General features: G+C 40.7%; 1 protein-coding gene across 1 annotated transcript in view; it reads left to right on the plus strand.

The window, feature by feature from the left end:
* Positions 1-1446: 1446 nt before the first annotated feature.
* Positions 1447-27685, plus strand: part of MEIKIN (meiotic kinetochore factor) — a 31625-nt gene continuing 5386 nt past the window's right edge. The window contains exons 1-10 of the mRNA XM_070414213.1: positions 1447-1579; positions 1726-1819; positions 2232-2322; positions 4598-4658; positions 6600-6737; positions 13594-13785; positions 14743-14810; positions 21465-21629; positions 26430-26510; positions 27141-27260. Coding sequence (XP_070270314.1) covers positions 1447-1579; positions 1726-1819; positions 2232-2322; positions 4598-4658; positions 6600-6737; positions 13594-13785; positions 14743-14810; positions 21465-21629; positions 26430-26510; positions 27141-27260 — 1143 coding nt within the window. The remainder of the gene's footprint in view (positions 1580-1725; positions 1820-2231; positions 2323-4597; positions 4659-6599; positions 6738-13593; positions 13786-14742; positions 14811-21464; positions 21630-26429; positions 26511-27140; positions 27261-27685) is intronic.

The raw sequence follows: 27685 nt of genomic DNA on the forward strand, positions 1-27685 counted from the left end.
TAAGCAGAGCCAAAGAGCTGAGCCCCAGGAACCAGGAGGGATGTCCCCTGTGGAATTCCCCATCTTAACACAAGGGGCTAAGGCAGAGGTTCTCAACCTGTGGGTCGCGACCCCTTTGGGGGTCGAACGATCCTTTCACAGGGGTCGCCTAAGACCATCAGAAAACACATATATAATTACATATTGCTTTTGTGATTAATCACTATGCTTTAATTATGTTCAATTTGTAACAATGAAAATACATCCTGCATATCAGATATTTACATGACGATTCATAACAGTAGCAAAATTACAGTTATGAAGTAGCAACGAAAATAATTTTATGGTTGGGGGTCACCACAACATGAGGAACTGTATTAAAGGGTCGCAGCATTAGGAAGGTTGAGAACCACTGGGCTAAGGGATCCTGCGTGTCCCTGGAAAGAAACTTCTGGAACCCCAAATTTCCAAATGCATGGATAAACTCTCAAGTACCATGGCCCCCCAGAAGACTGACGCTGATTGTTCAAGAGGACACTCCCTGAGGCTTTCATGTGCTTTCGTTCCCCTCTGACCCTCCTGCCCTGAGCCAGGCTGACCGCTAGGCTCCCTGTGCTCAGAGACCTAACACTCCATTACTGCAGGTGGACAAGGTGAGCAGTGGGGCAGCGGGAGCACAGCTCGGCTCGAACTCCTGGAGGAAGAACAAGTCTTGTCCTGTAAGCATCCTGTGGGCGGAAGCCAGAGAGCCTGCGTCAGGGGCCAGGAGCCACGCCCCCCCACCTCACCCTCACCCCTAACCCCCATCCCCGCCCCCACCCCTACCCCCCACTCTCGCCCCCACCTCCACCCACCCCCGCCCCCGCCCCGGCCCCCACCGCCACCCCCCACCCCCACCCGATCCACTACCTGGGCTCTGCGCTCCCTGGAGGGCAGGCGCCCGGTGGCCTTCTCACTCCGCTTCCCAGAAGCCTCAGCGCACGGCCCTCTCACACACATCTTCCCAGAAGCCTCAGCGCGCGGCCTTCTCACACACATCTTCCCAGAAGCCTCAGCGCACGGCCTTCTCACGCACATCTTCCCAGAAGCCTCAGCGCTCGGCCTTCTCACACACATCTTCCCAGAAGCCTCAGCGCACGGCCCTCTCACACACATCTTCCCAGGAGCCTCAGCGCACGGCCCTCTCACACACATCTTCCCAGAAGCCTCAGCGCGCGGCCTTCTCACACACATCTTCCCAGAAGCCTCAGCTCGCGGCGCGGCCGAGATAAAAAGGCGGGAGTGAGGCGGACAGCTCCCTTCCTGCGCCGTCCAGCGCCGGGCTGGGTGGTGCGACGTTTTGCTTTTCTACCCCGTACTCCTCGCAGGCTGCTCCGCAGGCGCCCCTGGACCGGACTCCCTCCGGCAGCAGCACAGGTCCTCAGGAAGGCGACGACAAGGGTCCCTGACGCCTGCGGGTGGATGGCAATGTGGCCGCTACGGGTCTACACCCGCAAGAAGAGGACCGGCCAGAGGCTCAACCTGACCCCGACGCCAGACCCCGGCCCACCGGTGATGGCAGAGGCACTCCCAGGTCCGAGCCGACGGCTCGCTGCCCACCGTAAGCGCTGCCAGACTGGCCTGCGTGGGAGCATGGAGGTGCGGGTGGGGGAGGGAGTTGGCAGCTGGGCCTCGCTCCCAGGGACCCCCGGAGCCAGAAGGCTGGCCTCCCAGGCGTTGGCCATGACACGAGCCGCCCTCCTTCAGGCCCGAAAGGACACGGCAAAGCTCACGGGCTGCGGAAGATCGCCGAGAACGCGGAGCGCAGTGGGCGGGGCGGAAGCAGCCCTGGGCTGCCCAGGTGCGTAGCCGCGAGGAACGGCCCTGTGCATTCTGGCCTCCTCCTCAAACCTGCAATCCTAATTTCCTAGCAGCCAAGAGCCTCTCATTCTCAGAGTCAACGAAGAAAATAAATAAATAGAAACTCTGATTCCGTTCTTCTCAGAACATAGACCCAGAAATTTGACTTCAGGAAATAACTATTTAAAAGAGGAAATTTTGCCAACTCACCTAAAAGCAAGTGAGATAAAACACCCAGAAAACATTCATGGCATCAGTTGGGTATTGGTGCAGTTCACCAACTCTGCTCCTTCCTTTTCCCTAAGGCTGTCCCCCAAAGAGCCTTTCAGAGTCTGAACAGTGTGCCACGGGGAACAGAGACCTGGAGGACCAAGGCCGGACGGTGCAAACTAATCGTGTTGTTTGTCTGTTAGCTCTCAATTAGGAGTTGCAGGAGAGAGAAGCCTGCGGGAAAGTAGCACTAGTGAAGAAGAGACTGAGGATGAGAAGATTGCTCCATTGAGCGTATGTATGTTTCTCCTATGACCCGTGGATACACAGTACCTGCTGTACCGCCAGATGAAAGTATAATGTGGTCTTTGTTCAGTAGAGACTACATAGCTTTTTAATGTTTTTATGAACATTGATGCTGTGTCTTCAGACAGAGCCTTGAATTTCTGATTCTGGCAGATTCATAGCCATGCATTTTTGTTTTTTCTTTCCCTTGACAAAAATTTCAGAATAGTCTGACACTGGCTAATTTTCTGCATGACAGATATAAAACCTTTCTAATGTTTCTTGTGTTTCTAACTCCCTTATGTTTGGTAACATTTTAAAGCCATTTTCATGTTTTCCCATTAACGACTAGAAACAGGATTCATTACCTTTAGAATGTTATATAACTTTTTGATCTGCATTTAATATGGACTCTGTTCAGTATTTTAAAGATGGGTAGCAGTAGTTTGGAGAGACTCGGATATAAAAAATTATTTGTGACTCCTCTGATATTAGCATTAAAGTTGATAGTTATGTTCCAGTATTTTCTCTCTAGCATTTTTTTTTTTTTATTGAAGGGCATATTCAGCAAAAAGCATTTTTTAAGGATTTTCCCTTCAATTATAACTATTAAGTGTTCCTTGTAGATGATTCAAACTACTGAAGTGTTTTAAGCAGCTTCTTCTAATTTTTATATATTTCTTCCTATTCTGATTTTGTGCCTTTTTTCATTTTACAAGTTATGTTATTGTAAATTCCTTTAACATTAAATAGTCTTCAAAAATATGCTTTTTAGCCCTGACCAGTGTGGCTCAGTTGGTTGCACATTGTCCCATACTCTGAAAGGTTGCCAGTTTGATTCCTGGCAAATGCCTGGGTAGCAGGCTAGATCCCAGGTAGGGGGTATGCAGGAGGTAGCAGATCAATGTTCTGCTCTCATATCAATGTTGCTCTCTCTCCCTCTCCCTTCTTCTCTCTCTAAAAAAAAAAAAAAAAACACAAAACAAAAATATTTAAATATATAGATATAATTTTTAGTGTCTTGCATAATGCATTGTCTTACAGATATATTATAATTTGAATAACTGTTTTCCTGTAGTTGGAGGATTAAAATTGTTTCCAAGGTTTTGCTGTTATAGTTATCAGTGGATATCTTACTGCAGAAGGTTTTTTGTGTTCCTCAATTGTTGTCCCAAGAAAAATACTTTCCAATGAGTCAAAGGTTGGATCATATTTAAATTTTTTTATTCATGTTGGTAAATCAGCACCATCTTACCTGAAACTTAATATATATATATATGGGGTGTGTGTGTGTGTGTGTGTGTGCGCGCGCGCACACACACACACACACACACACACACACGTGCATTTATTTATTTATTTATTTATATGAAAGCCCAAGTGACCATTTGACCATTTGACCGTTAGCTATAACATGCACTGACCACCAGGAGGCAGATGCTCAATGCACAGGCATGGAAACATGGAACAGACTGATGAATCTCAGAGGGAATGGGGGAGGGAGGAGGGCAGGAAGAGATTAACCAAAGAGATTAACCAGAGATTCGTGCACCAGTGGGGTCCCTCGGCCTGGCCTGCGCGGATCAGGCCAAATTTGATAGATGAAAAGTGGAATATTGTTTCACTTTCCATTTCTTTGAGTGCTAGTAAAGGTAAGAATTTTTTCTCTTATTTCATTGGCCATTTGTGTTTCTTTTTTGTGAAATAGTTGTTTATTATATACTGAAGATATTTATACTTTTACAACACATATATAACAAATATTTCCATATATTTTGGTCTTTAATATATATATATGGGGGAATAGCAATTTAATTCATATCTGAAGAAGAGTAGAAATTATATATGCAAAGAGATGAATAGAAATTAACTGTGAAAAGAGTTCTTTTACTTAACATTTTATTTCTGGTATTTTAGACTTAGCTGTCAATTTTTTGATCTATTTTGATTCCTATGTATAAGGAAAAAAGCCCTTCCTACTTAGGGGATCAGGAAGATATTCACCTTTATCTTCTGGTTTCTAGGGTATCCCATAGTAGTTAACTGACAGTTATTTTGTTGACTCCCTAGACATGTCTATAACTTATTTTCAGATTTAATATTAAGTACCAAATTATATCTGTGATCAGTAAGCTAAAAGGATCTATTATACATATGAAACTAATATACGAAGTTGATATTAGTTTTTCATTTTCAAAATGGCCAAATCAATGTGATACAATATTATAATATAAAAATATTCAATCTCATAATTTGTGTTATCTTTAATTCTTATTTCACATAGGATTCAGTGACTGATGATCTCCAGATTGACAGTAGTTCATCAGCTGGTGAACTAGTATCAGGTAAGATGGTCAGATGTGAACTCCCTCAGTTTTCTTTCTTATAAGCATATGCTTCAATTTATATCTCTGTCATCTTCCCATTTCAGTGAAAGAGGTGTTTTTCTCCTAGTCTAAGATGACTCCTTCAGCCAGGGCTCTGGCCCTCATCTTCTAACAGACCAGTAAATTACAATTGTGATAAGTGCTACAAAAAAGGGATTGACTTTAGTGTAACTAATTGAGTTTTGGTTGGGAGATTAGGGAGGGCTTCCATGAGGGAATAGCAATTTAATTCATATCTGAAGAAGAGTAGAAATTATATATGCAAAGAGATGAATAGAAATTAACTGTGAAAAGAGTTCTATCACAATAATTTACTGGAAAATTCTTTATTCTAATCCACTCTCACAAGGATGACTTTAAGACCTCTGAGTCTGGGAGATTCTGTGTTAAAATATTTTGCCCATTTTCTTACTGAGATTTCCCCCCCCCCCCCTTATTATTGAGTTTTCAGAGTTCTTTTACTTAACATTTATTTTTATTGATTTCAGGGAGAAGAAGGGAGAGGGAGAGAGAGAGAAACATCGTGATGACAGAGAATCTTTGACTGGCTGCCTCCTGCATGTACCCCACTGGGGATCAAGCCCAGCAACTGGGCATGTGCCCTGACCAGGAATCAAACCATGAGCTACTGGTTCATGGGTTGACCCTCAACCACTGAACCACACCAGCTGGGCCAGTTCTTTATATTCTGAATTCCATTGCATTTGCAAATCTTTTCTCTTAATTTGTGGCTTATTTTTCATATTAACAGTCTCTTTTGAAGAGAAAATTTTAAATTTGATGAAGTCTAATTTATCATTCTATTATTTTAATGACTTATCTTTTTATTGTTATATCAAAGATCAACCAAAGGATTTATATGCAAGCATATAGGCCTAACCAATGGACACAGACAACAGGGGGGTGAAGGAATGAGTGGGGGGGACAGGGGGTAACATGGGGATAAGGACACATATGTAACTAGTGGTCGGCAAACTCATTAGTCAACAGAGCCAAATATCAACAGTACTTCTTTAAAATAGACTCGCCCTAGCCGAAAATCGACTTCTGCGCATGGACCATGAAGTTTCAATCTCACTATACGTGCGCGCCCGCACATGGTATTTGTGGAAGAGCCACACTCAAGGGGCCAAAGAGCCACATGTGGCTCTTGAGCCGCAGTTTGCCAACCACAGACTTAATCAATAAAAAAATAAATAAATAAATAAATAAATCTAACCCAATATCATGAAGGTTTTCTCTGGGTTTTTTTTTGTTGTCTTTTGGGGGGGAAATTTTGTAGTTTTAGGATTTATATTTAGATCTATGATACATTAATAGTTAATTTTTTATATGATAGAAGATATGAGTGCAAATTTTTTGTTTTGCTTTTGCATATGGGTATTCAGTTCTGGCATAATTTTTTTTAAAAGAATATTTTTTCTCCACTGAATTGCCTTTGCATCTTGGATAAAAATCAGTTGCTCATATATGTGTGAGTCTATTTCTGGGCTCTCTATTCAGTTCCTTTGACTTATTTGTCTACATTTAGGGACATTATTTTCTGAATGGAATTACTAGAATCACCCTTTCTTCTCTTCAGCTAGTTAGTGGGTAACTTATATATTAAACTTAGATTTTTGAGTCAAGAATTATAACTGAACCAAAATAGGGAAGGAATAAGTTATAAAACTTTGAAAAACAATGGAAAAGGGTTATAATGCATTTTCTGTACATCAAAAACAATTATTTTCTAAGATAAAATGGTTTACCAATAGTATATTTTTTCATTTGTATGTAGAAGTAATTTTACTTTCTTAACATACAACTACAAGTACATTTCTACAAATTTGAATTCTTAAGATTTTGAATCTGTTTACTATTTAAACATTTTGTCCTTTTTGATTGTTTATTCTACAGGACTAAGTTTGCAGCATGATATTTCTAGCTCTCTTCTAAGCTATTCAATCACAGATTCTTCTATAGAATGCAAGAGTTTTGAAGAGAATTTAAGTAGCTTCCCATCACCTGAACTCTTCAGAGGATCAGATTATTTAGGTAAGAAAATAATTTCAATTTTAAGTTGCTCTACTATAAAAATTGTTCCTTAGTCCACAATCTTCCAATGAATAATGATCTTTTTGAGAAAGCATACTTCCCTTCCTCACCAAAACCTCCTTTTCACGCTTTGGCTTTGGAGTTGGCAATGTGACTTGCTTTGGCAATATGATATTAGTGAATGAAACATATACAAACCTTTGAAATATGTTTAAATGGTCGGCTTGTCCTCTTACATGTTTGCCATCAAGAGAATAATATATCCTAATTAGCTCCAGTGGGACCCCTGAATAACCGGCACAGAGCAGAGTGGCCCAGGCAATCTGGAGAGTGCAGAGGGTTGCCCAATTGATCAGCACACCTGGAATCTAAAGCAGAGCTGCCTGAGCCAACCAGTAGACACGGGAATAATAAATAAATGCTTTCATTTTATGCTACTGAAATTTTGGGGTTATTTATTATACAGAAAAAGCGAACTTCTTCAGATAATGTATTGAACACAGAAGAGGGGCGATTTAAATGAAACTATAGCCCTAACCGGTTTGGCTCAGTGGATAGAGCCCAGTTCGATTCTGGTCATGGGCACATGCCCAGGTTGCGGATTTGATCTTCAATAGGGGGCATGCAGGAGACAGCCTGTCAATGATTCTCTCTCATCATTGATGTTTCTCTCTCTCCCTTTCCCTTCCTCTCTGAAATCAATAAAAATATATTAGAAAAAAAAATAAATGAAACTATACATTCTAAATTGTGGGACCTGTTTACCAATGCCTATTCTCATCCTACCCAACAGCTCATTTCTCTGCTCAGTTTCCAGAATGCTAGCACCCAGACTTGAACCTTCCAGACAGGAGAATGGAAGACAGTTTCCTAAGAAATCTGAGCAACCCTAGAAAAACATAACTAAAGATAGTGACTACAGTAGTACTTTGATGAAACTGACAAGAACACCCTACAGTGAAGCCAACCTTGTGATAAGCCACAATTAGGCCACAGAGAGTTCATTGAAGCTTTTTGGGCTCCCTCTTAAATGTTAGCAGAGAGCCAGGAGTCACCAGACTTCTGAGGAGTCTCTAGCATAAAACATAGAGATAAAAACAAAGCAAAATATGGGAGTGACATCAGAAAGCTGTTGAAATAGGAAGCCATGGACCCTCCTACCCACCAATTCAACAGCAATACATAAACTAATCCCATTTGTGAGGAATCTAGAAACTAGTTGAGGGGCTTCTTAACTTCAGAAAAGCATGAAACCAGCCACATCAAAGCCAGTAGGAAAATTCAAGACACCCTTCCACCATAAACCCCACTTCCAGCATGGTGCCATATAATTGGCATGAAATCCCTAGCTCCAAGATTCTCCCTGCAAGCGAAGGAAAGGACTGAACCAGGCATCAAACATTCTAATTTTTTTGGAGCTACCCAAAGGATTGGATACCATTTTGCCTGTTCCAGAGTACTTATGGGACCTGACATCTCTGGAAGACTGATGGGTGATGAAAACAAAGATAGCAGCTTAGTCTAGCATGCAAGTTTTCATCTCACTTATCTAACAGAATTCAAAATAATCATCATTAAAGATGTTCAATGAGCTTAGGAGAGCAATGCATGAAAGTAGTGAGAATTCCAAGAAAGGTGTAGAAAACTTTTTAAGAATCAAACAGAAATCTTAGACTAAGGAAAAAATAAATGAACTGAAAAATCTAATAAAAGGATTCAATAGCCAACTAGATCAAGCAGAAGAATTAGTGAATTCAGAGTGAAGAGAAAAATCAAACAGGTCAAAATATTTATTCCAGAGAGAGGCTTATTCATAGAAACAATGGCTAAAAAATCCCAAATCTGGGAAAAGAAATGTGTATTCAATTCTAGGAAGCACAAAGAACCTCAAATAAGATGACCTAGAGAAATCTACACTAGGACACATAAATTGTCAAAGTCAAAAAGAATTTAAAAGCAGCAATAGAAAAGTGGCTTGATATGCCAATGGGAACCCCATGAGACCATAAATATATTTCTTAGCAGAAACCTTGCAGGCCAGAAGGTAGTGAAATGATACAGTCAAAGTGGGGAAAGAAAAAACTGTCAGTCAAGAATACTATAACTAGCAAAACTATCCTTAAAATCACAATGAAGTCATAAAGACCTTTCCAGACAGACAAAAGCTGAAGGGGTTAATCATTTCTTGACATGCCTGATAAAAAATGCTGCAGGGAGTTTTTCACATTGAAACAAGATTCTAAACAGCAATATGAAAGCATAAAACACTAGTAAGTATGTAGACAAATACAGAATAGTTAATACTGTAATTGGTATGTAATTCACTTAATTCTAGTATAAAAGTTAAAAGACGGTATTTAAAATAATTATAACTATAAAAATATGTTAATACACAATGTAAGAAGATGTAAATTGTAACAGCAATAACTGTGAGGGGAAAGGTAAAATGTAGAGTTTTTGTATATGATTGAAGTTTTTATTAGTTTTATGTTAAAACTAAGTTTCGTGGTAACCACAAAGAAAATACCTATAGAAGATACACAAAAGAAAAATAGAAAGATGTCAAAGCATGTCAATATGTACATCAATAAAAAATAAAGGATGATGGCAAGACAGGAAAAAGGACAAAAGGACTATCAAAAACAAAAACAATTAACAAAATAGTAATAGTAAGTCCTTCGCTATCAATAATCGCTTTAAATGTAAGTGGATTAAACTCTCCAATCAAAAGATAGTGGCTGAGTGGTTTTTAAAAGACTGACTCACTTTAGACTTAAGGACACACATGTTGAAAGTGGAGGGATACAAAAAGACATTCTATGTAAATGGTGACCAAAATAGAGCAAGAATAGCTATACTTAGATAAAATAGAAATTAAGTCAAGACCTATCACAAAAGACAAAAAAAAGGATATTATATAATGATAAAAGGTTCAACTCACTAGGAACATATAACAATTTTAAATAAATATGCACCCAACATCAGAGTATCTAACATATAAAGTATACACTGACATAACTAAAAGCAAAAACAGGCAATAAAATAATACAATAGTAGGAGAATTTAGATACCTCACTTTGAAATAATGGACAGAATTTCTTGATTTCAAAATATATTGCAAATTATATTTTACAGTAACCATATGATTCTGGCATAAAGAGACATAAACCAGGTAGAACAGAATAGAGAGCCCAGACGTAAATCCATGTGTATGCAGTCACCTAATCTTTGACAAGGATGCCAAAAATACGTAATGAGGAAAGAGTAGTCTAACAAATGATGTTGGGAAACGATATCCACATACAAAAAGTGAAATTGGACCCTTACCTTACACCATACACAAAAATCAACTAAAAATGGATTAAATACGTAAACATAAGATCAAAATCTATAAAAATCCTAGAAGAAAACATAGGGGACAACTTCATGACATGGTTTTGGCAATGATTTGTTGGATATGACACCATAAGCACAGGTAACAAAAGCAAAAATAGACGACTGGAACTACATACAAACCAAAAAAGCTTTTGCACAGCAAAAACAATGAACAGTGTAAAGGCAACCTACAAAATTGGAAAACATATTTGCAAACTTCATATATGATAAGGGATTAGTATTCAAAAATATATTGCCCAGTCTCTGAAATCAATAAAAATATATTTTTAAAAATATATTAAGAAATTCCTCCAACTGGGGGGCGGGGAGGGGAACACAAATAACATGATTAAAAATGGGTAAAGGACCTGAATAGGTTTTTTTTTCCTCCAAAGAAGACACAACTAGCAAACAGATATATAAAAAGACATTCAACATCACTAATCAGGGAAATGCAAATCAAAACCACAATGAGATACCACCATATCTGTTGGAATGGTTATTTTTAAAAAGATGTGTTGGCAAGGATGTGGAGAAATTGGAACCCTACCCTTTTGATGGGAATGTAAAATGATACAACTATTATGGAAAACAATATAGAAGTTCCTTAAAAAATTGAAAGTGGAACTACCCTATGATCCAGTAATCCCACTTTTGGATATTTATCCAAAACTAGAGGCCTGGTGCCCTCTTGCAGTCCGGGAGCCCTTGGGGGATGTCTGACTTACGGCTTAGGTCTGCTCTCCTTGGGAACAGGCCTAAGCTGGCAATTGGACATCCTTAGCACTGCCACAGAGGTGAGAGAGGCTCCTGCCACCACCTCTGCATTCGCCACCCGTGAGCCTGGCTTCTGGCTGAACGGTGCTCCCCCTGTGGGAGTGCAGTGACCACCAAGGGGCAGCTCCTGCGTTGAGCGTCTGCCCCCTGGTGGTCAGTGCGCATCATAGTGACCAGTTGTCCTGTCCTTTGGTCGTTCGGTCGCTTAGGTGCTTATATATATAGATAGCCAAGAGTGGAAATAACTTAAATGTCTATGGGTGGATGAATGCATAAAGAAAATATATATACATTTAATGGAATGTTAGCCTTAATGCCTGTCCAGTGTGGCTCAGCAGTTGAGCATTTGGCCTATGAACCAGGAGGTCATGGTTCAATTCCTTGTCAGGGCACATGCCTGGGTTATGGGCCCCACCCCCAAAAGGGGGCATGCAGAAGGTAGCCGATCAATGATTCTCTGTCATCATTGATGTTTCTATCTTTTTCTCCCTCTCCCTTCCTCTCTGAAATCAATAACACAATTTTCTAAAGAATATTCTGGTTTAAAAGAGCCTAGCACAACATGAAAAACACCAAGATAGAGCATTATGAACTTCAGAACATCAGAGAATGGAATAAATAGGATGGATTTATACAATTTTGTAGTTTTAGGTTAAATAGATGAAAAATAGAGAAAACTAAGCAAACAAAAAGACTTTTATTAACCCCAGGGAAAGCAAAAGGTAGTCGTAGCATACCACAAGAATAAATAGTGTTTTTTATGTAGACTTTACCATAATGTTTACATTGAATGTTCATCTAATTAAATATGTGATATAGTAATATGAGAACAATGGGAGAGGTGGGAACAGGGATGTAAAAGAGAATAGCCTCATTTTTCTTTCTTTTTTTTTTTGCTGCAAAAAACTTTATTGTTTCATTTGGTTCAGTGCATGGGAGAGGGCTTTAGGGTGGTTAAAAGAATGGCTAGTACTTTGGGGAGAGGCTCAGGTAAAAGCCAGACACCAGGGGAATGCAGAGGGGCCCCTCAAAAGCCTCTGGGCTCCAAAGGCTCCTAGTTGTGCTTGAGGGTGAGCCTTTTGAAGAGATACTACTCAGCCCAGTCTGGGGGCCGGCCAGCCTGCTGATGTTAGTCAGATGGTTGCCCATCTTCTTGATGAGTTTCACCTCCTCATCCAGGAAGTGGTTCTCCAGGAAGTCACAGAGATGAGGGTCTGCACTGGTAGAACCCAGGGCAGACAGCTCCAAAAGGGCCTGGTTCAGGTGCCTCTCCAAGCCCAGGGCGGCTTCCATGGCATCCTGAGTTTTGCCCCACTTATCTTGGGACGGCTTTAGCACCTCCTGGAAGAGAATGTGGCCACTGTGCTTGTTTTGCAACTTTAAGAATTGGAACTCCCATTTGACCCAGTAATCACACTTCTAAGACTATATCCCAAGAAACCAGAAACACCCATCAGAAAGGATATATGCACCGTTATATTCATCGAAGCACAATTCACCATAGCTAAGATTTGAAACAGCCTAAGTGCCCATCAGCAGATGAGTGAATTAGAAAACTGTGGTACATCTACACAATGGAATATTACGCTGCTATAAAAAAGAAGGGACTTTTACCATTTGCAAAATGGGTGGAACTGAAGAGCCTTATGATAAGCGAAATAAGCCAGTCAGAGAAAGATAAATATCACGTGATCTCACACATATGTGGGGTATAATGATCAACACAAACTGATGAACAAAAATAGATCCAGAGACAAATGGGGGGGGGGGCGGGTTAGAGATCAACCAAAGGACTTGTATGCATGCATATTAGCATAACCAATGGACACAGACACTGGGGCAGTGGAGGAATGCCCTCAGGGGTGGGTGTGGCTGGGAGGGTCAATGGGGAGAAAGGAGACATATGTAATACTTTAAACAAAAATAAATAAAATAAATAAATAAATAAAAAGAAATGCTCAACATCCTCGGGCTTCTTCACCAACTCGCAGAAGTGACCCACTCCCTCTAGAGCCACATTATCAGGTCAAAATAGAAGCCCAGAGAGAGGTAGGTGTAAGAGGCCCACAGGTGCAGATTGGCCAGGTGGTTGACCAGAGCCTCCACCTCGGTGGAATAATTCTGCCGAATTTGGGAGCTCATGGTTGTTCAGCAATGAGGAGTTAAGGTAGAAAAAAAAAACCCGGTGTGTTGGCTGGTCTTAGATGTGGTTCTGAAGGTGGTGAATGGATAAGACATTAGAGAGTGGCCAGAGGCTGGAAGAAGGGGCATCTCTGGATCTGTTCTGTCCAAACACTGTTGAAGCAAGAGACAGATCCAGGACCACAGAGGGCACTGCCAATAGCCTAAATTTCCCATAGTGGGAAGTCAATGGAAAGTTTAAAACTGACATCAAATAATAACACTATGTTATTTAGTGATATGATAGTTAATGGGACATAGGTATAACATACATAAAATATGACAAGGAGCTCCCATGTGTGCTGTCTGTCCCTTAGATCAATAATCTCCTTGGGGCAAAAGTCTGAAAGAGTGGGTTAGAGCATGGGAATAGGCCAAGGCTTGTCTTTTTTCTCTTTCTCATCCAAAATGTTAGTTATCAGAACTGTGCATGGGCTGGGGACCTAAGCTGAAGTAGGAAAGGTAACCTGCCACTTGTGTGCTATTGTTCAAAGTTTTGTGCCATTTCTCCCTGCTTTGTTAGATTGGGAGTGTCCCAAGTTGGAAGAATACATGCAATGCAAGAATTCTACTCTTCTGGATACCAGTAAAGCAGTAGCAATAGAGAAGGCACCACAGTTTTCAAACCTCTCTGCAATTGTAGGTGAGTTTTTACATTCTTTTTTCTCATATCACTGGAGAAAACCTCAATACTTGATTAATGTGGTATCTGTTGGTTTTCTCCATTATAAAGTTACTAGTTTTTCTTTGTAGTTAATAAATATTTAGAAAAAGATAGTTTGAAATTCTGAAAATCCTGTCTCCTCAAACTTTCATTCACTGATATTACCAGACATCAGAGGAAACTGACTGCAACAGTTATTTACATTTCAATAAGTAGAGAAAGTGTATGTGATTAAAATTCTTCATTAATTATCCTTCCATTTCCACTTTCCTGAGATTTTTAGGCTCTCTCTTTCTTTCTTTTTTTAAAATATATTTTTATTGATTCCAGAGAGGAAGGGAGAGGGAGAGAGAGAGAGAAACATCAATGATCAGAGAGAATCATGGATTGGTGCCTCCTGCATGCTCCCTACTGGGGATCGAGCCCACAGCCCAGACATGTGCCCTTCACCAGAATCAAACCCGGGACCCTTCAGTCCCCAGGCCAACGCTCTATCCACTGAGTCAAACCAGCCAGGCCAGGCTCTTTCTTTCTACTGCAACTTTTCTATCAGCATTTTATATAGAGTTTAATTACTCCTGTGAAACCTGGAACTCTTGAGATAAATATATTTTAAAGAATACTTTATTCGCCGAACCGGTTTGGCTCAGTGGATAGAGCGTCGGCCTGCGGACTGAAGGGTCCCGGGTTCAATTCCGGTCAGGGGCATGTACCTGGGTTGCAGGCACATCCCCAGTAGGGGGCGTGCAGGAGGCACCTGATCGATCTCTCTCATCGATATTTCAACTCTCTGTCCCTCTCCCTTCTTCTCTATTAAAAAATCAATAAAATATTTTTAAAAAATTAAAGAATACTTTATTCTATCTGTCAGATTATTCAACATATATATTTTTTCTTCTAAAATTATTACAAAGTCAGTTATTAGTGTTTTTCATATTTGAGTTTTCTGTACTTATAGTGAATGATAAATTAAATAATTAAAATTGTAAAGTATGTTTTTATTTGTAGATAATGCAGCTTGTGAAGTACTTGCTGAGAAAACTTACCCTTTAACACCTGAAAAAACAAAGAAAAAAGCAAGTATTAAAGCAGAATAGCTATATAAACTGTAAATTTTATTAACATAGGACATATTTTTAACCAACACTTTTATAGGAATAATTTTTCAGCTATTTAAGTCAATAATTCAAAACACTTTTTGAGTTTAGCAATTATATTACACTAGAGGCCTGGTGCACAAAAATTGGTGCACTCGGGGGGGCGGGGGAGTCCCTCAGCCTGGCCTGTGCCCTCTCGCAGTCTGGGACCCCTCGGGAGATAAAAACCTGCTGGCTTAGGCCTGCTCCCGGGTGGCAGAGGGCAGGCCCAATCCCCAGGTGCAGCCCCTGGTCGGGCTCAGAGCAGGGCTGATTGGGGAGTTGGGGCGCCGCCCCCTGTCATGCACAGAGCAGGGTAGATTGGGAGGTTGCGATGCCACCCCTAGTCATGCTCAGGGTAGGGCTGATTGGGGGGTTGGGGCACCGCCCCCTGTCACACTCAAGGCAGGGTCCATGGGGAGGTTGCGGTGCCACCCCCTGTCACGCACAGAGCAGGGCCGATCAGGGGGGTTGGGGCTCCATACCCTGTCATGCACAGAACAGGGTCAATCAGGAGGTTGGGAAGCTCCCCCCTGTCATGCACAGAGCAGGGCCGATAAGGGAGTTGGGGCACCGCCCCCTGTCATACACAGAGCAGGGCAGATCAGAGGGTTGGGGCGCTGTACCCTGTCACACTCAGGGCAGGGCTGATGGGGAGGCTATGGCTCTACCCCGTCACACACAGAGCAGGGCTCGTGGGGGGGGGGGGGTGGTGTTGAGGCGCCGCACCCTGTCACACACAGAGCCGCAGGGCGATCAGGGGGTTGAGGAGCTCCCCCCTATCAGGCACAGAGCAGGGCTGATCAGGGAGTTGGGGCACCTTCCCCTGTCAGGAACAGAGCAGGGCGGATAGGGAGGTTGTGGCCCCGCCCCCTATCACACACAGAGCCGCAGGGCGATCAGGGGGTTTGGTCGCTGCCCCCTGTCACGCTGATCCCGGTGTCGGGAGGCCTCGTGGCTTCGCTGATCCTGGTGCTGGGAAGCATATTACCCTTTTACTATATAGGATAGAGGTTTGGTGCACAGGTGGGGGCCGGCTGGTTTGCCCTGAAGGGTGTCCTGGATCAGGGTGGGGATCCCGCTTGGGTGCCTGGCCAGCCTGGGTGAGGGGATGATGGCTGTTTGCAGCTGGTCACACCCCCTTCAGGGTGGGGGTCCCCACTGGGGTGCCTGGCCAGTCTGGGTGAGGGGCTGAGGGCCGTTTTCAGGCTGGCGGGTGTCTGAAGCTCCCAACCGCTCCTTTTTTCTTTTTTATTCTGGGCCAGCTTTAGCTCTGAGGCTTGGCTCCAGCTCTGAGGCCTCAGCTGCTGAAAGCAGGTATCTGGTTTGTTTGGGTTCTATAATCAAAACACTGTTTCAACTCCAGCTCTGAGATCCCGGCTGGCTGAAAGCAGGTTACTGGGGTTTTGTTTAGCTTCTATATTTGTAACAATGTTTCAAACTGCAAGCTCAGAGGCCAGCAGCGGCAGGCAGGGAACGTTGGCTTCCTCTGTCACTGAAGCAGGCAAGCCTCCTGTTCGCTTCTAGCTGCCTGGCTGCCGGCCGCCATCTTGGCTGGCAGTTAATTTGCATATCGCCCTGATTAGCCAATGGGAAGGGTAGCGGAGGTACGGCTAATTACCATATTTCTCTTTTATTAGATAGGATTATTGTTACATGAGTATGTAACATATATAAGTTTAATGGAAGTTAATTAAAATTTATAATTTTTCCAACTTCATTTTGGATAATTGGATGTCTATTAATCATTAAATCAATAAGACATTTGCTGTGTAGCCAGAGCAGTGCTTTAGGCTGAGGAATACTTGTGAATTACTATATTAGGCCTGGAATCTACAGGTCTTTGGACTTTATTTAGATAAACAGGAGCTACTGTCTACATGGCTACACTATGCTAAGCATTATTCTAAGCACTTTTCATTAATTATATCTCTATTTATGCATTCCTATCAGGTAAGCTTTTTGTTTGCTTGTTTTGTTTTTACCTTTTTATAGCTGAGAAAAATGAGGTTTACATGTTAACCAATATGTTTAAGAAGCTGTGGCAGGTCTTTCTGGATCTAAAACCTGTACTCTTTCCATAATGTCATTGTATACAGTGACTAGGAATAGGGAGGACAAGAAATATGCATGAACTCAAGATAATTTTGCCTATAAAGTTCATGGATTGAATATAGAGGATGAAGGAGTGAGAGGTATCAACAAAGACTGTTAGATTTCTGTCTTAAGCAGCTTTGGTGGATAAAAGTGCTATTTAATGTGATAGGAAAGGCAGGAGGTCTGAGACCACACAAAGATGAAAATGTTGGAAGAGCCATTGGCTATAAATGTGTAAGCCAGGAAAATAGAAGAGGAGTGTATAATATTATAGATATGATTAAGTTCATGGAAATGGATAAAATCACCTGAGAAAGAATATAGAGTTCATAAGAGAAAGGGGTCCAGGATCAATCCTTGGAAAAATCTACATTCAGGTAGAAAAGGAAGAGTGAACAGAGAGAAGGAGGAAAATAAGCAAAATATGGTATCATAGAAGCCAAGAAAATAGTTTTTCCTGAAAGTGGGAGTAGTCAACAATGTTAAATGCTACTTGGAGGTCCAGTTTTATAAAAAAATTTTGAAAAATTGGAAGACTTCCAATTTCCAGTCCAGTATGTAAATAATTTAGAAGTCACCACTCTGTCCTAACAACAAGTAAAAACCTGAACAAACTGAAAAATCAACAACTCACTTTTTGATCCATCAAATAAAGTCACAGGGCATACTGCTGCACCAAAACTTGGAAAGACAGGTGGATACAGAGAATCACAACTAACTGGTGCAAAAACACATGAACAGAAACCTCCTTGAGAACCAGTGCTGGGGTAGGAAAAACAAAAACATGATTGATAAATTACTGGAAGTTCAGTGTGGACAACTCTGAAAATTAAAAACTTAACACATTGAGGGCCAGTAGTTTTATTGCTAGCTTTACCCAGTGGCCAGATAAATTTCTATTGAAGGAGTACAAAAAACGTTTTACATAAACATTAAAGGCACACTTTAAAATTAGATACCCATTGCCCTGGCCGTTTTGGCTCAGTGGATAGAGCGTTGGCCTGAGGACTGAGGGGTCCCAGGTTCAATTCCGGTTGGGGGTATGTACCTTGGTTGCGGGCATATCCCCAGTGGGAGGTGTGCAGGAGGCAGCTGATCGATGTTTCTTTCTCATCGATGCTTCTAACTCTCTATCCCTCTCCCTTCCTCTCTGTAAAAAATCAATAAAATACATTTAAAAAATTAAATTAAATTAAATTAAATACCCATTGCATTTTGAAGTTATTTATTACATATTCTTACAAGCTAATATATTTTTTAAAGTGTGATACTCTATAAAACACTGTAATATGAAGCTAGAATTCTCGTGATCCATCCACAATGTATTAAGGGGGCTGGGCCGGTGTGGGTCAGTGTTTGAGTGTCGACCTAGGAACCAAGAGATCATGGTTTGATTCCTGGTCAGTACACATGCCTGGGTTATGGGCTCGATCGATTGCAGGAGGCAGCCGATCAATGATTCTCTCTCATCATTGATATTTCTATCTTTCTCTCCCTCTCCCTCCCTCTCTGAAATCAATAAAAATGTATTAAAGAATATATGTCTGTGACTAATAAGCCTTTGAAATCAATGAGATTTACTCACATACTCTGCTGGATACTGTGCCAAGGATAGAACCAAGGGCTAGGTTATAAGTTTGCATCTTCAGACATCTGCATTTCTGTGATTGGCACCAATAATGTTACCATTTCTTTAGCTGAGACATCAGAAACATTTTTAACTCTTTCTTCCCCTAATTCTTCCCATAATCAGTTGCCACATTCTCTTCACTCTTCATCTGAAATAGCTATCTCATCTGGCCATTCCTTCTCCTGTCATTCCTCCAGGTTTGGACTATTGCAGTATCTACCTCACTGGTCTCCTTGCCTTGCATGTCATCTTTCTGATCTATCTCACACATTAGTGGTCCTCATATTTTATTTTAAAATTTGCACTGTTTGTTATAAATACCACTCACCACTTAGTTTCGAATATGTACTGATTTATACTGCTATCTTCACACACACACACACACACACACACACACACACACACTGTTTAGCAGTCATTTATTCAATAAATATTGCTACACGTAGTGCAATGCTCTGGTCACTCAGATTTGTGAGAAGGTTGAGACATTCTTAATAAAACAGCAAAAATGTAAGGCAATAAATAATTCACTGAGAAAATGTAATATAGCCCTGCTGGTGTGGCTCAGTGGTTGAGCATGGACCTATGAACCAGAGTTCACGGTTCAATTCCCTGTCAGGGCACATGCCAGGTTGCAGGCTTGATCCCCTGAGGGAGCATGCAGGAGGCACCAATCGATGATGAATCAATGATGTTTCTCTCTCATCAATGTTTCTATCTCTATCCCTCTCCCTTCTCTCTCTCTCAAATCAATAAAAACATATTTTAAAAAAACTTAAGAAGGAACCAGTCATTAGGTGCCCTTCACACTTTTGTGAGTTTTACCTCCAAGAGCTTAACAATTAGAGAGAAACATCAATGATGAGAGAGAATCATTGATTGGTTGTCTTCTGCATGTCTCCCACTGGGGATCGAGCCCACAACCTGGGTATGTGCCCTGACCGGGAATCTAACCATGATCTCCTGGTTCATAGGTCGACACTCAATCACTGAGCCATGCAGTTAGGCTATTCTGTTTTTCTTAACAGAGCCTGCCCTCAGGAGAAAGTATTTCACTAGAGTCTAAGTTGCTAGGGTATCATCAGAGCCTAACCCTTCTAGGAGAAGGAAAATAACCAGTTCTATCCTCCCAAGTGGGGGAAGGAAAATACTCAACTCTAGCTCCCTCTAGCCTTTCACATTGGGAAAAAGGAAATACATAACTTCAGTCTCCTCTAGCCATGCTGTCCCACCTAAGGGGAGAAAAAACAGACACACTGGTGAAGTTCACAGTCGAGGGGCACAAGCTAGACAAAAAACTAAGACCTAATCGCAAAACTATAGACTGCTTCCTGGCCCCCCAAATCTTACACTACTAAAGGCCTATTCACCACAGTTCCTATTACCCAGTACATCATGCCCACTTTTTAGCAAATAATTACAAGGCATGCTAAAGGTAAAAAAACAAACAAACATAAAACCCACACAGTTTGAAGAGACTGGACAACATCATATCCAGAGTTATCAGTAATGTTCGAATTATCAGAAAATAAATTTAAAATAAGTATGGTTATTATACTAAGGGCATTGTAGAAAAAAGTAACCAACATCCAAGAACAGATAGATGGATAGTATGAGCAGAGAGATGGAAATTCTAGGAAAGAATCAAAAAAAAATAAATTATAGAGATCAAAAACAAAAAAGAAGAAATTCTAGATATTAAAAACATTATAGCAGCAATGAAGAATGCCTTTGATGGACTCATTAATGGATTAAACACAGCTGAGGAAAGAATATTTGAGTTTTAGGAAAGAGAAAAGGATAAGAAAGTAATTATAAAGAGAATGGGATAAAAAAGTACTTATGATGGATGGTGGTAGAAAAGGAAGGAATATGACAGGAGAAGGATCGTGGATGATGATTATTGCATAATGAAGACATATTTAATGTTTTCTCTAAGACATAGTTTTAAATATTGAGCAATAGATAGATCTAATTATCATTTGTTTTCTTTTAACAGAACACTTTTGGGGAGATGTTGCCTTAAATGTGGTAGGGAAATTTTTTGAGCTGAGTATATTGAAAACCATTTTGTCTTGCAACATATTTTTTCCTTAAATATTGTATACAAAATCATACTTTAAAATTTTTTTTTTTTTGATTTCAGAAAAGAAGGGAGAGGAAGATAGAAACATCAATAATGTGAGAGAATCATTGATCAGCTGCCTCCTGCACGCCCCTTACTGGGGATGGAGTCCGCAAACCAGGCATGTGCCCTGCCTGGGAATTGAACCGTGACCTCCTGATTCATAGGTCAATGCTCAACCACTAAACCACACCAGCCAGGCTAGAAAATCTTAAATTTAAAAAAAAGATTTTGTTTAAAACTTTTTTCAAATTAAGAGGATAGATAATAGGATAATATATATCTTAATTGTAACAATTATAACATATACTAGAGGCCTGGTGCACGAAATTTGTGCGGGGGGGGGGGGTCCCTCAGTCTGGCCTGCACCCTCTCGCAATCTGGGACCCCTCGGGGATGTCTGGCAGTCCAGCTGTGGGATCGGGCATAAACTGACAGTCAGACATCCCTCTTGCAATCCAGGACTGCTGGCTCCTAACCACTCTCCTGCCTTCCTGCCTGATCACCCCTAACCATTTGCCTGCCTGCCTGATCACCCCTACCTGCTCTCCTGCCTGCCTGATTGCCTCTAACCACTGCAGCTTCGTCCGGAAGGATGTCCAGAAGGCCATTTGGCTTTCTAGTCTAATTAGCATATTACAGTTTTATTATTATAGCTTACAACAAAAATAAGACATCTGAGAAGTGCTATACATTTTTTATAGCCTGTGGATGGTATTTCATGATTATGAATTTGTTTCAGCCTGGAAAAGATCCTGAACCTAGAGACACAAATTTTCAAACAAAGTTAAGCTCTCTTCTAAAAATCAAGGTTCCATCATCTCAACAGAAGTCTGTTCTTGAAAGCAATGCAGGTGGTAAATCAGTTACCAAAGTTCTGCTGTCTCAGCCGCTGGAACCTGCATTGGTAAGCACTAGTCTTTTACTGTTCCCTGAAAAAACTATGAAAAGAAAATGTACTTATTGGGATTTAGATATGCATAATTTCTTAACAAATCTAGGGGGAAATGCAGAGGTGCTATACTTACAGCTGTATACAGGTAAATGTTTTGTAATTGGACTGATAGTTGACAATTATGTCACTTGGTACAAAAATATTCAGACAGAATTAAGAGTTCATATGGTGTATTGGAGCAGGTAATACATGAGAAATGAAAGCAGCAAGGAGGCAGGATTGGGCAGGAGTAGCCTCAGTCTCTTTTTTAATGCCAGAATTTTATGGTTTTATTAACACAAATACAATGTGCACACAATCTGTCTATTCATTTTCTTCACTGCACAGTCTGGCATTAGATTGGTGACTCTGATGGCCAGCTGGGCTGCTCTCCACAGTAGCTTTGCAGTTCTTAGAGTAGATGCTGTGAGCAATCTCAGCACAGTGAGATTTGTTGCACATAAGCAGCACTTCAAGCTCCTTGATGTGGTGGACCAGGAAGCCACTTGGCAGCATGTACTTTGTTTTCTTGTTGCTCCCATAACCAAGGGCATCAAGATCGGGCCCTTGAATCTTCTCTGCACCCTATTGTCAATGCATCTAGTATTCCATCAATTATGCTTAATTTTGACATATCAGTATGACTGGTGCTGGATGAACTTCTTGGTCCTCTTTTTGGTGGTCTTGGGTTTCACAGGGGCCTAAGGGCAGCCATGGTGCTGAGTAGGAGATGGCTGCCACCTCCGTAGGCAGTACTGAGGAAGAGAACCCCAATCTTCACTGCAGATCTGACAGAAGCCCTCCCAGTGGGGAGGTCTGGAGCAAAGATTGCCATTATAGGAATCTTATGTTGGGCTTTTGTGCTCAGACATTGGCTGAGGTTTGCCTGAAAAGATAATGGCCTCAGCCCGAAAACTGAAGCAGATCCTAAATATGCTGTCGCTGGGGACTAAGAGCTAGCTGCACTCCTTGCAGTGGACTGAGAGCTAGCTGCACCCCTTGCAGTGGACTGAGAGCCAGCTGCACCCCTTGCAGTGGACTGAGAGCCAGCTGCACCCCTTGCAGTGGACTGAGAGCCAGCTGCACCCCTTGCAGTGGACTGAGAGCCAGCTGCACCCCTTGCAGTGGCTGAGAGCCAGCTGCACCCCTTGCAGTGGCTGAGAGCCAGCTGCACCCCTTGCAGTGGCTGAGAGCCAGCTGCACCCCTTGCAGTGGCTGAGAGCCAGCTGCACCCCTTGCAGTGGACTGAGAGCCAGCTGCACCCCTTGCAGTGGACTGAGAGCTAGCTGCACCCCTTGCAGTGGACTGAGAGCCAGCTGCACCCCTTGCAGTGGACCAGGAGGTTCTTTGTTCAAGTTCTGAGCAGAGCACCTGCATGGCTGCCACAGTAATAGTAATAACAGTTATCATTGAGTATCTCCTACTCTCCAAGCACCAGAATAAAATACATGTTTTATTTGTAACCTTTGCACGGTAGTCCCTAGGGGTAGAATAATCCTTATTGTTCAGGTGAAGAAATTAAAAGATTATATAGCTAATAAATTAGAGAGATGTCATATTCAGTGTACCAGGTAAATATGCTCATAACATTTTTGTTCTTAGTATTTTTTAAACATTTATATACGTATATGTATATTATTTTTTATTAATTTAAAAGAGAAAGGGAGAGGGAGAGGGAGATAGAAACATAAATGATGAGAGAGAATCATTGATTGGCTGCCTCCTGTACACCCCCCTACTGGGGATCAAGCCTGAAACCTGGGCATGTGCCCTGACCAGAAATCAAACCATGACCTCCTGGTTCATGGGTCAACGTTCAATCACTGAACAACACCAGCTGGGCTTGTTCTTATTATTTTGATAAAAAAAAATTTCTAATGAACTATTCCAGATTATATCTTGAACAAACAACTATTTTCAGAGTGTTATTTTTCCCCCCTGTTAACCCTCTCTCAAGGATATTTTTTCCATTGATTTTTAGAGAGAGTAGAAGGGAGGGGGGGGTAGGGGATAAGTGAGAGAGAAGCATCGATGTGAGAGAGACACATTGATTGGTTGCCTCCTGCTCCCATCCTGACTGGGCCTGGGGATTAAACCTGCAACCCAGGTATATGCCCTTTACTGGAATCAAATCCAAAACCTTCCAATGCATGGGCCAACACTCTAACCACTGAGCCATGCTGGCAGTTTCAGAGATTTTTAATCCTGAAAGAAAGCAAAGAGGAAATAAAGGAAAAATAAATCTAATAAACTTTCCTATGCTGTTCAAGTTTTAACTCTGAGTTTGTGTTCCAGACTTGGCAGCATATAATAGACACCTATTCAGACATTTATCTGAGGGATATGGTTGTTTCATGGAATCTAAGAATTGAAAGGCAGTTGATGGCTAGAAAGGAAGCTTCCTATCTTCTCTCTTTTTGACTCTATCACTGTTTCTTTGTCTTTGCTCTCCCTGGTTTTGTCTCTCAGTCTCAAGCTCTGTCTCTCTTTCCTCCCAGTCTCTGTTTTGATCTCTCTGTATGTGTTCTTTTCTGTCTCTGACTCTTTCTTTTACTATCAATCTCAGTTTTTCTGCTCAGTCTCTGTTCTTTGTCTTATCTGCCGTTCTTCTCCCTCCCTCTCTCCTCTTAATCTTCTTTTATTTTTCTTTCTCTCTTTTATCTCCCCATCATCTCTATCTCTTCTTCTCTAATCCCCACCTCTTAATTCTCCCCTTCTTCCTTCCCTCCTCCTCCTCCTCTCTTTTCTCTCTTTTTTTCTTTCCTTCCTCCCCTCTCTCTCTATCCTTCTCTCTAACAGTCCTTCCCTCTCTTTCTTAAACTCTTTAGCCTCTAATCCTGTTTCTTTCTCTTCTCTGTCTCACTCTTAATTTGTCTCTTTGCCTCTGCATCTTCAAGAAATAGAAAATGAAAAAAAAGAAATAGAAAATTAGTCTGTATCCTGCTTTGTACTTTCTTTAACTTTGATGTTCCATAAATGAAAATATCTATATGCATTCAAATGTGTGTATTTTATTTTTTTAATATTATAATAAGTATTACAAAGGGTATTACATATGTGTCCTTCCCCCACCCCCCGCCCTTGACAATCCCCTGCCCTCCTTTACCCCCCAGTGTCTTATGTCCATTAGTTATGCTTATATGCATGCATACAAGTCCTTCGGTTGATCTCTTACTCCCCTCCCTTCTGCCTCCCAACCCTCTCTGGCCTTCCCACTGCAGTTTGACAATCAGTTTGAGGCAGCTCTGCCTCTGTATCTATTATTGTTCAAAAGTTTGTAATGGTCTTTATTATCCATGAATGAGTGAGATCATGTGGTATTTTTCCTTCATTGACTGGCTTATTTCACTTAGCATAATGCTCTCCAGTTCCATCCATGCTGTTGCAAATGGTAAGAGTTCCTTCTTTTTTACAGCAGCATAGTATTCCATCGTGTAGATGTACCAAAGTTTTCTAATCCATTCATCTACTGATGGGCACTTAGGCTGTTTCCAGATCTTAGCTATGGTGAATTGTGCTGCTATGAACATATGGGTGCACATATCCTTTCTGATTGGTGTTTCTAGTTTCTTGGGATATATTCCTAGAAGTGGGATCACAGGGTCAAATGGGAGTTCCATTTCCAGCTTTTTGAGGAACCTCCATACTGTCTTCCATAGTGGCTGCACCAGTCTGCATTCCCACCAGCAGTGCACAAGTGTTCCTTTTTCTCCACATCCTCTCCAGCACTTGTTGTTTGTTGATTTGTTGATGATAGCCATTCTGACAGGTGTGAGATGGTACCTCATTGTTGTTTTGATTTGCATCTCTCGGATGATTAGTGACTTTGAGCATGTTTTCATATGTCTCTTGGCTTTCTGAATGTCCTCTTTTGAAAGGTGTCTATTTAGATCCTTCGCCCATTTTTTGATTGGATTGTTTATCTTCTTTTTGTTAAGTTGTATGAGTTCCCTATAAATTTTGGAGATTAGGCCCTTATCAGATATGACGTTGGCAAATATGTTTTCCCACGCAGTGGGTTTTTTTTATTGTTTTGTTGATGGTTTCTTTGGCTCTGCAGAAGCTTTTTATTTTGATGTAGTCCCATTTGTTCATTTTCTCTTTAGTTTCAACTGCCCTAGGAGCTGTATCAGTGAAGAAATTGCTTTGGCATATGTCTGAGATTTTGTTGCCTTTGGATTCTTCTAGAATTTTTATGGTTTCCTGTCGTACATTTAAGTCCTTTATCCATTTTGAGTTTATTCTTGTGTATGGTGTAAGTTGGTGGTCTAGTTTCATTTTCTTGCATATATCTGTCCAATTTTCCCAACACCTAAATGTGTGTATTTTAAATCAAGTATCCTTGCTACATGTTTTAACAGCTTCAGAAATAATTTATAATCCCTTTCCATAAATTCCAGTATATAATAGGAATTAAACAAATGCTATAAGTAAAATATCTTTCTTAGGAGTTAACAAAGATAATCAAAGCACCATTTCATAATTGAAAACTTTAATTAGCTTTTCTTCCTAAATTAGTAGTGATTTCAACCAAAGTATTCTCAAATAGTTGTTGCACCACATAAAGTTTTTTTGAGAGTTGTTTGACCTAGCTCAAGCCAGAAAATTCTTTAGTTACCTGTCTAATGGTTTAAAAATATAATTAGCAGATTAAATTTTTATTAGTATAATATATTATGATTTAGTCTACTAATTTTAAATTGCGTTTTTACAGTATTAAAGTAGTTTATTTCTTTCTGCTATTCAATCCCCTATTTCACAAAACATTGATAGAACACAAACCCCACTATTCTTGATAAGAAAAGCAGAGGCCTGTTAACAAGTACTCCAACTTCGCAAACAGCTGGTTTAGAGGTAAGTATTCGTATTTGCACACGTAGAACCTATTTTCTTGTTCCCCTTTATTCTGTTTCTGTCACCCCAGGGGGATATTGCACACAGACAATAGTATTTTTATTTTGCCATTGCACAAGCATACTTTCATTGGAAGTATTCTATATATTGCTATACGTAAAGTAAAGAAGATTAGAATACTGTACCACCAACCTGTCTTGATCTCTCTTTCTATCTGTCCTTTTCTATCTCTGACTCTGTGTCTTTGTCTATCTCAGCGTTTGGCTCACAGAAAGGGTAGATGGATTTCAATTAATAGGCCCCTTATGAATATTAATTGGATGAAGAATAAGAAAAAAATTACACGATACTGAAGCTAATAAAATACCTATTTAAATAATAACTTGAAAGTTAAAGAGTATTATAATCTTCTTTATAAATTGATTTCTCCCCAGTTGAGCATGCATCTTTTGGAGAACTATTTCCAAACTGTCAGCAGTTATATTAACTCAGATAAGATTGTTCATATGTCAAGTTCTATGTCACAAAGCTTCTAATGAAATAGTATGTTTCAATTTTCCTTTAATTATTTAAAAATAACTGGTTTTGCAACATTTAACTTCTACAAAAGAGTAATATATTCTTTTGTAGATTGATCTGTCCTCAGTACAAAAATCATCTTTGGATGAACTATTTCCAAATGTCAGCAGCTGTGTTAATTCAGATGAAATTGTTCCTGTGTCAAGTTCCCAGGAAAATTCTTCAAATGAGGTAGTATTTCAATTTCCCCTTCAAATACTTACTGTTATATTAGATACTTTGTTTATGAGACTTTAAAAAATCTGTAACTCAGTTAAGGTTAATATCAAGTACATGTGGAGTAAGTTTTCAGTGACAATTCCAAAGAAAGGATATTAGGCTGCCACAGCCAAAACATTTTGCGTCCTCAGGAACAAGGGGTATTAAACAGTCAGAAGCAACAATATTAATCTACTTTGATCCAAAACTCAGCTTTTATCTTTACATATAAATTGTGGTCACCAACTTCATTATGTTATTTGAAAGTACTATGCGTTGTTAATAAATACATTAAACTCATTTTTCTAAGAGTCATTGGGGTGCGGGTGGGAGTAGAGAGAGGGGATGAATAGAAAAAGAGAGAGGTGGAGAGAGAAAGAGCCAGAGAGAAGAAGAAG

Source organism: Myotis yumanensis, unplaced genomic scaffold, assembly GCF_028538775.1.
Source record: "Myotis yumanensis isolate MYYU_CA2020_CCGP unplaced genomic scaffold, mMyoYum1.0.hap1 SCAF_5, whole genome shotgun sequence".
Lineage (NCBI taxonomy): Eukaryota > Metazoa > Chordata > Mammalia > Chiroptera > Vespertilionidae > Myotis > Myotis yumanensis.